Source organism: Mytilus galloprovincialis, chromosome 1 (assembly GCF_965363235.1).
Source record: "Mytilus galloprovincialis chromosome 1, xbMytGall1.hap1.1, whole genome shotgun sequence".
Lineage (NCBI taxonomy): Eukaryota > Metazoa > Mollusca > Bivalvia > Mytilida > Mytilidae > Mytilus > Mytilus galloprovincialis.
In genome coordinates this window covers 87,029,475-87,042,896 of record NC_134838.1, presented here as the reverse complement: position 1 = coordinate 87,042,896, position 13,422 = coordinate 87,029,475, and the positions used below count along the sequence as shown (strand labels likewise).

General features: G+C 32.5%; 1 protein-coding gene across 2 annotated transcripts in view; it reads right to left on the bottom strand.

Moving 5' to 3' along the window:
- LOC143043222 (uncharacterized) overlaps positions 1-12,533 on the bottom strand; it is a 31,403-nt gene extending 18,870 nt beyond the window's left edge. Inside the window, exons 1-4 of one of the 2 annotated variants that reach the window (XM_076215636.1) lie at positions 12,206-12,533; positions 3,885-4,129; positions 1,862-1,997; positions 544-713 (exon numbers count right to left, since the gene is read on the bottom strand). In XM_076215636.1, coding sequence (XP_076071751.1) covers positions 544-713; positions 1,862-1,997; positions 3,885-4,129; positions 12,206-12,275 — 621 coding nt within the window. In that variant the 5' untranslated portion in view covers positions 12,276-12,533. Of the gene's footprint in view, positions 1-543; positions 714-1,861; positions 1,998-3,884; positions 4,130-12,061; positions 12,169-12,205 lie in introns of those variants that run through there. The other variant, XM_076215639.1, reaches the window with a different exon arrangement.
- Between the last annotated feature and the right edge of the window lie 889 nt (positions 12,534-13,422).

Genomic DNA, 13,422 nt, shown 5'->3' with positions numbered 1-13,422 from the left:
CACATTCTTGTGGTTATCTTTCATAGCTAAATTTTGTGATCTGCTTGGATTTTTATTCATTTATTCTATTTAAATCGGCAAACCCGAATTATCCTTATCCGTTCCCAGAATCTGATCCGGTTTTATTTACATTTCCGGTTGTGCCAATGATGGCATCCATTGTTGTTTTTGACAGTCAGATATGTTTTTACCCGGATTTACACATTACTGGTTGTCGATGTTCGGCATAAAGCTAGCGGTTGAACAAAATAAACGTCGCTGTGATGAATAATAAAGATGAAAATGAATTTGAGGTCGTTTGGCAATTTTGCTAGAATGTTCCATGAAAAAAAACACCGGACATTCGGACCGGAATTCAACAAAATTTTACCAGACCGATCTATTATTCACCGGATTTGTCCGACGGTCCGACGTATTTCGTGTAGTCTGCTAACTTTTAGAACATATTTTGAATTGACATAAATAGCTATAAGGTGTATTAAAACAACAAGTTCCAATCTTTCCAAACACATCTACAAGAGTGTAAATCAAGTTTGATCTTACCTTATCTGCATTCTTTATTCTCTCTAAAATAACAGCTATAGTATGTTGACAGAAAACAGACTCTGAGCAAGCTGAACAGGAAGTTGATGTCAAATGCTGCTTTTCAAATGTAAGTGACACTTTGGCTTCTGTATTATCTCTGGTTTCAACAAAAGCAGCAACCATGAAACCTATAAATTAAAGATAGACAGTTAAAGAAGCTTCATCTAGGGATTTATTTACACTAATTTCTGTATTATCTCTGGTTTCAACAAAAGCAGCAACCATGAACCTATCACAATTAAGGATAGACAGTTAAGGAAGCTTCATCTAGGGGTTTATTAACACTAATTCTGGATGAAGATTAAATAGTGAAAATATCCCTCTGCAATAACTCAACCATTATGGAAGTTCTGAATCAAGTTTAATAAAACAAACAAAAACATATATGTTTAGAACAGGTTCTGACATAGAAATGGCAAACTTTAATAAAAAAAAAAGAAAAAAAAGCAATTTAAATGAGCAACATGACGGGTGGCACATGTGGAGCAGGATCTGCTCACCTTTACAGTGTACCTGAGATCCCCACCAGTTTTTGGTGGGGTTTGTGTTGCATTGTCTTTAGTTTTCTATGTTGTGTCTTGTGTACTATTATTTGTCTGTTTGTCTTTTTCTTTTTTAGCCATGGCGTTTTCAGTTTATTTTGATCTATGAGTTTGAATGTCCCTTTGGTATCGTTCGCCCCTCTTTTACAGCAACATGTACATACATAACATATATTAATAATGTTTCAAAGCTAAATCTATAAATTTGGACTAATAATTTACTTTAAGTTTAATGAAAACCTACAATATCAACAAGATTACCAATATACATAATGAATTTCAAAGACAAAGTAAATATTTCAAGAGTCCCCTGTCCTGGGTTCTATAAACTATTTTAAAAAAGGAAAATAGCCTAGGTGCCCCAAAATTTGTATTGCAAATCATGATTTCCTAAAAATTTATGGGGTACCGTATTATGATTTACTATAGGCTCCAAAATCTATTTAACTGGCTGCTTGAAAAAATAAATAAAATTCAACTCCAAACTGTCGTGCTCATTGCACTGGTTTTTTTTATCTTAAAAATAGTGATAAAGTCTGGAAAATTAATAACAAGCCGATCACAAAACGGTTTTGATTGTATGAATATAAAATCTTTATCCCAAAAATTATGTCAAGATACATGTACCATTAATTATGAAAATAATATTTGATCTACTGGAGTCAGGGCAAAACACTTATGATGGCTTCGTATTATCTATCATATTCTTGTCTGAGAAGAATGCTTTTGCTCACCAACTTGGCGCATTTTCTTTATTTTCCCTTCTGTCGCCTTTCTTTCTCCTGCATTCCATTCATAAGGTGTTCTCAATGTTAGCTGTGAAAAAACCTTGACATGACTTTCATCTTGAGGAAAGGCCCAAAATGCAATCTACAACAGAAAATATTACAAATACATTTGTACCCTTCCAAAGATCTCAAGTTGCACTCATCAAATTTGTTTTATTTTTTAACAAGAGGCTGTCACAACGACAGCAAACCGGATTTATTTACATTTATTTGTGTCCTGGCAATATCACAAGAACCATTACTGATGAATGGTGAAAGTGAAAATCATCAATATCAAATTTGACCTCCATTTTGTCATCAGTATCAACATTTTGAAATAATAATATTTGAAAAGCTTAGATTGAATGGTTCATGAGTAAATGCAACAACGTGAATGGAAACGCCATTTTACAATATTTCAAGAACCATAACTCCTGAACAGTAAAAGTCAAAATCGTCATTATGGAACTTGACCTCTATTTTGTCATCAGTAACAACATATTAAAATTTCAAAAGCTTTGGTTGAATGGTTCATGAGAAAATGCACGGACACGACGGGAAACACCATTTTTCAATCTTTCAAGAACCATAACTCCTGAACGGTAAAAGTCAAAATCGTCATTATTGAACTGGACCTCCATTTTGTCATCAGTAACAGCATATTAAAATTTCGGAAACTTTGGTAGAACAGTTCATGCATAAATGCACGGACACGACTGGAAACTCCATTTTTCAATCTTTCAAGAACCATAACTCCTGAACGGTAAAAGTCAAAATCGCCATTATTTAACTTGACCTCAATATAGTTGTCAGTAATAACATATTAAAATTTTTAAAGCTTTGGTTGAACGGTTCAGGAGTTAATGCACGGACAACATTTGATTGCCGCCTTTCAAGAACCATAACTCCTGAACGGTAAAAGTCAAAATCGCCATTATTGAACTTGATCTTTGTATAGTTGTCAGTAATAACATATTAAAATTTTAAAAGCTTTGGTTGAACGGTTCATGAGTTAACGCACGGACAACATTTGATTGCCGCCCGCCCGCCCGACCACCCGCCCCCCGTACATCCCCAAATCAATAACCGACATTTTTGTCACAAAAATCCAGTTAAAAACTCATGAAAATTCACCCACATAAAAAGTTTGAATAAATGATAATAGGTTTCAGGAAAAACTTTTTTTTTTACCATTTACACCATTAATAAATTCAATTTATCATGTTTATAAACTAAGGTTAGACTCCCTCAGGCAAATTAATCTTAGGTCTAACATTTTTAGCTCACTTTTGGTTATAATTAGATATAGAAAGATGTGGTGTGAGTGCCAATGAGACAACTCTCCATCCAAATAACAATTTATAAAAGTAAACCATTATAGGTCAATGTACGGCCTTCAACAGAGCCTTGGCTCACACTGAACAAAAAGCTATAAAGGGCCCCAAAATTACTAGTGTAAAACCATTCAAACGGGAAAACCAACGGTCTAATCTATATGAAAAAATGAGAAATGAGAAACACGGGATTAAACGTTTTAATGGTACCAAACCTTCTCTTTTTTTCTGAAACAATAGCATAACATCCAATATACATATGATATAGAAAACCACAAGATAAAAAATCAATTGGAAGGCTTAACTCAATCAAAAAACGTAAATTAACACACTTAACTCTTCATCTGTTTCAATATTTGTATATCCTTGGCATAAATTTATAAAGTTACTTTTACTTTTACTTTTTTTAAGGCATACCCCTTGTTCTAAAAGCTGCCTTGCAGTGCATGAGTTTAAACTAGCTTTGCCATTCTTTAACTTTTAACACTACTACAGAACTAATTGATCATATAATATGGCAGTTTGACTAAATCATTCCACATAACATGCATAATTTGTCAGTTTTGTTGAATCATTCCACTTTCTTTCAGATGTAAATTGAAAGGTAAATACAGGACAGTCCGACCAATCCCCAGGAGAAAACTAAAATAATATACCTTTTTCAACATTGACTCATCAAGAGGTGGATCGTGATTTTCTATTTCTTCACAAGACACATGTTTAGCTACTATTTTTGCTGCAAATTCTACAAGTGAAGTCACTTCCTGTGGATGAGTTGATGATAGCTGTAATTCTGGTGTGGACATCCGTGACCCTGGACTTCTTGGTCTGGACATGATCTCACTGTCTTGGTCCATGTCATCTACATAGCTATCAGTCCCATCAAGGAAGTCTAAGTAATCTGAAAAATTGTTGGACAAACATGTTATAGGGAAAGAAAGAATATATTGTGCATGAACATTCATAGTCATAAATTCTCGTAAAATACTGGAAAATATACACTGATTATAATAATATGTCAGTAATTTGTATAATGTTTGACATGAAGTATGGCTACATGCACAAGGATGTTGAATTTAATAACAAGTCACAAAAAACAGGGAAAGGGAATTTCCAGCACCAAAAAGAAGGTTTTTCTGGTCTTTTCACTTCAAATAAAAGCTCTAGAACCCAAATTTAGTAAGCAAATGATTGTGTGCTGCTTCAAAACGTTAAAGCAAAATGTATGAAAACATACATTTGTGTACATCAGATATTTTTCTGTATTCATTTGTAGTTCAAACTGCAACAAATTGTCTACTGGCATGACTGTGTCATATTACTATTATAATGCAAGATTTTGTATGCACACGAATGACCTTATATATAACATCGTTATTATCCGAATAACACTCGAAATCTTAATATAAGCACATTTTGGGGACTTTTATACATTAATTTAATATTAAAAGATATCATATTATAAGTGTATTTGATAACTTAAAAATGATTTACAGCAAGCAGGTAAGTTCTTAAAGGTCGTTATAAATATAGAGTCAATAAGTGTGTACATCCAATATGGCAACCATGTCACATGGTATATGCGTTATCCTAGGTTGGATGTCAACACTATATGTATAACGATCATTATGAACTAACTTGCTTTTTATATATCATTTTTAAGTTATAAAAACCTTTATAATACACTATTATTTAATAGAAAATGTTTAAAAGTCAGTAATATGTGCTAATATAAAAATTTCAAGTGATATTCGGTCATTACAAGTGTAATTCAGATAATAACAGTGTTATTCGGTCATTTGAGGTACAGTGCAGTCCAGTGTATCCGCGCACCTAAGACTGATGACTTCACTTCATTTAACTGATAAAACCAATAATTGGATACTATTGTGTGAACACATTCATATCATACTTTTATTTCATAAAATCTTCTGTTGATATGGTTTTATCTTCTAGATTTTGTGTAATGTGTGTCCAAAATTAGAGAAACCCCTGTTCTGAGAGTTCCTCCCATGTCCGGTGATTTCGTGCATGCCTTCCAAAAATAGCTTACCGGTAATTTAAATAAAGGAAAGATTTTCTGCTACGAAATATAGCTGATTTTGAACCAAGCACACTGCCAAGGATGCAGAGCAAAAATTATTTCAATTTGATTATTGGCACAAACACAATTACAATAATTGGCAATGGCCCATACAACTGGTATACAAATAGTAATAATGCATAGAATATCAATAGGCATATTTAGAACAATATCATCGAACGATATCAATATCATCAACAGTAAATGATTAAAAAAAAATATATCAATTACATAGTTGGTCAAACATATTAAGTATTGAAAATAATGACAATATTAATATGTAATATTATGAACAATGATTATTAGCAATTTTATAGAGTTTGTTCTGCTTTACGCAGGTTCAAACTGTCTGAGATGAAAGAGGAAGTTAATTTTAGGATTGTGTATGAATTATTATTTAATAAAAAGATTATATTATTTTCATGTTTTTGAAATTTTGTAGGATCAACGATTATATTTGAAACTTTATGGTAAAATATGTCCCTCTTAGTTGAGTACTTTTCACAATGTAAAAGAAAAGTTTTATAAATTTGACTTAAATAAAACAACTTTTATCTGATGATGTAATTTTTTTTAATGGAAATTGGCCAAATATGGTAAATCACGGGATTGCAGTAATTAATTAACTCTTGAACTTATCAATTTTGTTCTTTTTTATCCCTTTGGAAGGCTAAAACAATAACAAGATCAATTTTATTTGTGTTACTGTGTTGATATGACAAAATCAGCTAATGCGCGATATCACAGGCCACGCGGACACCGGGGACTCCACTGTACTGTAATCAAGTCAATCTATAAGGGTGGTTAAGTTACATTGAAAGGGGTAACACGAATGACCGAATAACACTGTTAGTATCCGAATAACACATATTAGCACATATTTGTGACTTTTAAACATTGATCATTAAATAATAATATATTATCGATGTATTTTATAACTTAAAAATGATTTGCAGAAAGCAAAACAGTTCATAAAGATCATTTTAGATTTAGTGTGTACATCTTACATGGCGGCCATTGTAATTTCTATGTACATACTAAATTTTAAAAGTTTTTTATGAACTTATCTGCTTTCAGAAAAACATTTGTAAGTTATAAAATACATCGATATTTAATAATCAATGTTTAAAAGTCACAAATATATGCTAATATTAAAATTTCAAGTGTTATTCGGTCATTGTATGTGTAATTCTGATAATGACAGTGTTATTCGGTCATTCAAGGTACCGCATATTGAAAGTACACGAGTAGGAGGGTAACACGAATGACCGGATAACACTGCTATTATCCGAATAACACTTGTAATGACCGAATAACACTTGAAATTTTAATATTAGCACATTTTGGTGACTTTTAAAAATTGATTATTGAATAATAATATATTATCGATGTATTTAATAACTTAAAAATGATTTACAGAAAGCAGATAAGTTCATAAAGATCATTTTAAATTTAGTGTGTACATCAAACTTGGCGGCCATTGTGATTTCCGTGGTCACCATATTGGATCTACATACTAAATGTTTAAAGTTTTTTATGAACTTATCTTCTTTCTGTAAATCATTTTTGAGTTACAAAATACATTGATAATATACTAATAATTAATAATCAATGTTTAACAGTCACCAAAATGTGCTAATATTAAAATTTCAAGTGTTATTCAGTCATTACAAGTGTTATTCAGATAATACATGTAACAGTGTTATTCGGTCATTCGAGGTACCGGGAGTAGGAGACTCAGTCAGAGATTGGTTATGGGATTGCCTGAAATATTCAGTAAACAAGAAATAAGCAGTGACCTGTGTCACTCAAAGAACACAAATCTATTCTTCTTTGATCATCACCTACAAAAAAATAACAAATGAACAAAAATGGCTGCATTGACACCTAAAACTGTACTCGGACAACAGAGAAGAGAAAAACTTGAGAAGATGGAAAAGTGTTGAGGCTCCCATCCAATTTATAAAAGTTTAGTGCATTTTGTGTTTCAGGAAGATATAATCTTGATGAACCTATAACCATGCGCATAGCTACGTTTACGTCAAAACGCCCGGGCGTACACTTGAATTTTGAAAATAAAACAAATAATCAACATAAAATAAGAAAAACTGGTCAAAAGCACATCAGCCTTGTGCTTCTTTTTTCAATGGATTGTAATTTTGAATAAAACGGGACTAAATTTACTCGAATAGATCATTTAATATATTTGTTCGAATCTTTTGTAAAAGTCTTAGTCTACTATGAATTCTACGTACTTTTCTTATATCTAAAGCAATTCACTATCGGCCAGATTCGATATGCTGTTTGTATTTTTGTCGAGCCTGTAATTTATGTCCCAAAAACGAGACAAAGCGGCGTCAATATTTAAGTTCCGAATATGGATAAAGTCTTTTGAATGACTCTTCGTGAAATTTTACGAAAGTTGGACAGAAACTGTTTATGATCAAAAGAGTATTCAGAGCAATATAATAATACATTAAATCTTTAATTTTCCCGCATTTTAAGGACAAAATGTATTTCTTTCTGCAATTCATAGTGGTCGCAGTTTGAGCTTACATTTTGTTATTTCTCAATTACATTAACTACTTGTCGAACCTTCATGGAATTTTATGAAAATGCTGAAGAAGCTTTTTCTATGATTAATGTCTAAAGCTAAAATTTTGAAAGCATTTGTTTTCGTTCATTTTTCTGTTCTTTTTTGATAGACAGATAGCCGGACTCTTCTTTACGCAATTTATTATTTTGTATGCTCAATTTATAAACCTTCATAGACTGTCGTAAAACATTCCAGATCTTTCTCATATATATAAACGACCTACCGGACTATCTAAAACACAGCCAAATAAGACTCTTTGCAGACGACAGCATAATCTATCGGCCTATAACCTGCCAAAATGATTGCATAAAGCTTCAAGAAGACATAGAAGCAGCTATAAAATGGGAGAAAGACTGGCTCATGTCTTTCCACCCGGACAAATGTAACATCCTTAGAGTATCAACAAAGAAAAAACAAATACATTTTTATTACAACATGCATGGTCATATCTTAGAACAAGTTCAATCTGCAAAATATTTAGGCATTACACTTTCTTCAGACCTCAAATGGAACAAACATATTCAACAATCAGCAGCAAAAGCAAACCAATCATTAGCATTCATCAGACGTAATCTAAAAATAAATTCTAAATTAGTTAAGGAAAGAGCCTACCAAACAATAGTTAGACCAAAACTAGAATACTGCTGTACAGTTTGGGATCCATACACCTCAGAAAATATATATAAGTTGGAATAAGTACAAAGAAGAGCTGCAAGATATACTTGCAACAGATATCACAATACCAGCAGTGTATCTGAAATGATAGAACATCTAAAATGGCAATCCTTACAAGAACGCAGACTAAAAACCAGACTCCAAATGTTGCACAAAGTCATCAACAATGAAATTGCAATACCATCGCAAGATATACTCATAAAAAGCCAGTCTTAAACAAGAACTACCCATCAACAGACATACAGACAACTTCAGTGTAATAAAGACACCTTTAAATTTTCGTTTTTCAGCCAAACAATCAAAGATTGGAACAAATTACCACCCGATATCTCAAACCAAACCTCTACAGACAACTTTAAGGATGCACTCACTCATGAGGTGCTCCTTAAAACATACTCTCATCTGAACTAAATGTGCTTATTGTTTTTATCTTATAGTTATAAAAAAATATATATAAAAAATGTAAAAATTGAAACTTAAAAAATTGTAAATTTCATAAATAAATAAAAGTAATTAATAAAAAAATGAAATTAACTTAAAGCGACATCATACAGGCATGCGCCGGAAAGTAATCCTCAAAAAGTTGATGGTATTCCGTATTTAAAGAAGAAGAAGAAGAAAAAAAAATTAAAAAAAATTTTTTAGATTTTTATTTTAAATCCCTTTAAAGGTTGCATTTCTGTAAATATTGACAATGCAATTTCCCATAGGAACTCCTTTTACGGCTAAAACTGTACCACTTTTACTATGAAGTTTTGAAAAAAATCTTATCCTAGAATTGAGAGTTCATATGCACCACAATGTTTTTCAAAGGTCAAAATATAGGGCTGTGCGGCATATTTTCAACGTTTATATGCCCTGAACTTCTCAGAGTTTAAACTTACACTAATTTTCTTAACTACCCCTACCTCGAATGAAAGGTTACCACAGATTTCAATGTAAACAATATGCACGTGTTTATTTACTGGTAACATTCCCAAGTTCTGTCTCTGCGATATGGAACACAGAGAGCATAACTGAGAACCAGTATGTAAACAAAATGAATTTTCTATGAATATTCAATTACTCCCCAAAAGAGGCGTGTTTTGAGAAACAGCTGTATTTACAAAGTGCAACCTATACAGACATTTATTCAAATAGAAAACTCTCTAAAATCAGTTTTTCTCACATTAATACTCATTTATCAGAATTAAAGTCTTAAAGAAATCACTGTGTATACTCTAAGTTTTTCTTTACTATACATTTTATACCCCCTCCCCTGTTTCAATTTTTTAAAGAATTTGAAAACAAGACTTTAATTATTGCCAGCTTACCCTATTTGCATATTTTCTGATAAAAAATGCCTAGAACCTGTTAAAAACTGTTTTGATAACATATTGAAAGCATATCAGAATATCATAAATGTAATGTTTAGCAGTCAATCATTACATCATTCAAGATTATATAAAGTATCCAATCCAGCCTCTATCTCCATTCCACATCTTACTGTATGCCTATTTGTCAAATTTAAAGAACACATTTTCTGCCTCAAATGGTCAATTTAGAATTCTTGTCACAACAGTATCATCTTTAACCATATATCTGACACAATTTAGCTACTATATATATATACTAGAAGTGTTCAAACCAGCCATATTTGCAATAGTTGTATGTATGCAGATACCAGTCTGAGATATAAATTCACTTAAAATGTTGTAGAGATGACTGCTAACATTTGATTTTTGCATAACTTTCAAGCATAGTTATTGTTTTCTATATCAAGAACTTTAAAATCATAAAATCATAGCATTTACAAGTTAAATTATTTGTTTTATGACCCAGGGGGTAGGCAATTTTCTATGTTTCTTGCCCCTGGGGCCTCAAATTTCCTAAATAATTCTGCTGTTTCTAGCAATTTGGAATATTTAGTACATATTCAGGATAGAACACACTATTGTAAGTTTTCTTGAGATATTTTTGTTTTTCTAGCTTGTATTTATTATGCCGTGGTGACAAAAAAGCAGATTTAGGTGTTGCGGCTTACTTTTGGGTTATCGAAAGGACACAAATACCCCATAAATAATATTCAGGAAGGATCTATGAGTTTCAATGACTGCGAAGAGTAAATATAAGCACTTCTTAACAATTTAACTTACAAATATGCAAATTTTATGATTTAATTTTGTATCCAGGACTTTAAGTAAACTATGCATACTGTAAACTGTGAATTTATGCTGAGTCATCATATTTAAGGCCCAGGATTGTATCAATCTGCATTAAATATTTATAAAACTTCTTATTTGAGTTAATTTCTTTAAAATCTGTGAAATAAAGCAAATATGGTTAAATTCTGAATGTTTCCCTTTTTCACCCTATATAGGTTGCATTTCTGTAAATATTGACAATGCAATTTCCCATAGGAACTCCTTTTACGGCTAAAACTGTACCACTTTTACTATGAAGTTTTGAAAAAAATCTTATCCTAGAATTGAGAGTTCATATGCACCACAATGTTTTTCAAAGGTCAAAATATAGGGCTGTGCGGCATATTTTCAACGTTTATATGCCCTGAACTTCTCAGAGTTTAAACTTACACTAATTTTCTTAACTACCCCTACCTCGAATGAAAGGTTACCACAGATTTCAATGTAAACAACGTGTTTATTTACTGGTAACATTCCCAAGTTCTGTCTCTGCGATATGGAACACAGAGAGCATAACTGGGAACCAGTATGTAAACAAAATGAATTTTCTATGAATATTCAATTACTCCCCAAAAGAGGCGTGTTTTGAGAAACAGCTGTATTTACAAAGTGCAACCTAAAGGAAGATAAATTGATTCACTTTTTGTGCATGGGAAGAAATCCTAGGTGTTCCAGAATTTTTTTTATATTGCACCTCTTAGAAATATTTTTTTTCGTGTTCATTAAAAGGTGCTTTTGTCGATTGTATGCTCACTCACGGCACCTTCTAAACTTATTTAAAAGTAATATTTGTTTGGACGTTTTCTCTAAAACCAATGACCATTAGGCTAGCTTCCAGTTTAACACGATGAATAACATGAATAAGTTAACATATTACAAAATTTAACCAAAACAAATAAACCATTTAGATTCAAAAGTATGTTGCTATCAATGATTTTTCACTGACAGGAATCATTACAGTATTTCATTCTCGATAGCTTTCGGGGGCTTCGTCCCTTTCGAACCCACTACCAGCAGGTGCTTTAACATTGAGCGGTTGGCACCCCTCATATCCCTCGCCAAGGTTCAGGCGTACACGTAAAAATGACCCAGCTACGCCACTGATAACTGTGTATCTGATAAGGTTTTATCAGAGACAAATCTCTGGTTTTATATAAAATTTATTTCCAACCATGTAAAACCGAAAGTCCTTAAAATATTAAAGCTAAGAAAGCTAATGACATTCATAAAAAAATTTCTATAAATTTGAATAAACTACTTCTATTTTAACAACGTAACTTATCTGTGACTGTGTACCTATGTATTCTTTTTATGTTTTTATCGTTTAAGACATTTATGCCGACTAAAGTAAATGAAGTCGTGACGTAAAATTGTAAACAAATAGACCGGAAGTAGCACTAGCTGACAGGCATATTTGCTTATTACAAGAATTTTTTTTACCATCACTCTCAGAGTCGTCCCAAAAGTTTCTTCTTCGCCGTTTCGTAGGCCTCCAAAATAAGATATCCATTGCTGAAAAGAAACTCTATGACTATTTCTATTTCGAACGTGTGGTTTTAAATCCGGTTGAAAGTTCAAAAGTCAACTAAATTGAATAATAGGGAATTCACATTGGATTGATAATTATATTTCTCGTCACATTTTATTAACATGTACTCCAGACTCCAGTCTTATTCCGAGTTGAAGCACTCGAAGTGAAAGCAGCAGATAGCTGCTACTGGCGGGAATGAATGGTGGATGACTGATTCCCTGTTAGTCAACTTTAACTCTGTTAACCAAGCATGCTCGGGACTGGTGCCTTGTGCAATAATTAAAAAAAGATTAACGTTGATCTGCTTTCTTTTAGCTACTCATCATGTCTTGCACTGGCGTGGAAATCCCTTTAGCAACATCCGGGCAATAAATCGAAAATTTAAAAAAATGAAATAAGAAAGAAGACAGTGGCTATTTTTAATTCCGTTTATTCTTTCATTTTTTTGTTTAATTTTACCCTTTTCTGTATTTTTGCATAGGGCTTAATTATTTCATTTGTTTTTATGTGTTTTAATGCCACTTAAGCACCGCTTTTAGGCTCTTCCGTGGCGGCCAGTTTTTATAGGTGAAGGAAGCCGGAGTGCCGGGAGAAAACAACCGACCTTGAAGATTTGGATAGGAAAACTAGCTGTCAATCTTAATTAGTCACTGAATTTATACGATTGGAGTCGAGTGCACCCACACGAGCGCGGTTCGAACTCACAACCTCAGTATTGACTGACTATAGTGATTGCACTAGTAACTACTTAGAAATATATTTATTAATAGTACGGAAGCACATGTATTTGTTTTGGTAAAACACGTGTGTATGTTTACATCAAAACGTGTGTTTGTTTACCATGTTTACATCAACACGTGTTTTTAGAATACCTGTAATGTTTACAATGCATTCTATTGGACCATATTTGTCGCATGATCAGATATTCACTGGTGGTAAGCGGATGGTCGTAACTTAAAGTTACGACCATCCGAAGATGGGAGACAACTCTAGGGATACATTTTTCTTTTCCGATTATCGTGCAGTAAAACAATGTTTCAGTAAAACCGCTTGTCTCATACATACTAATCGTCAGTCCGTTGATATTGAAACAAAATTTGATGCATAAAAACATTCCAATTTTCGT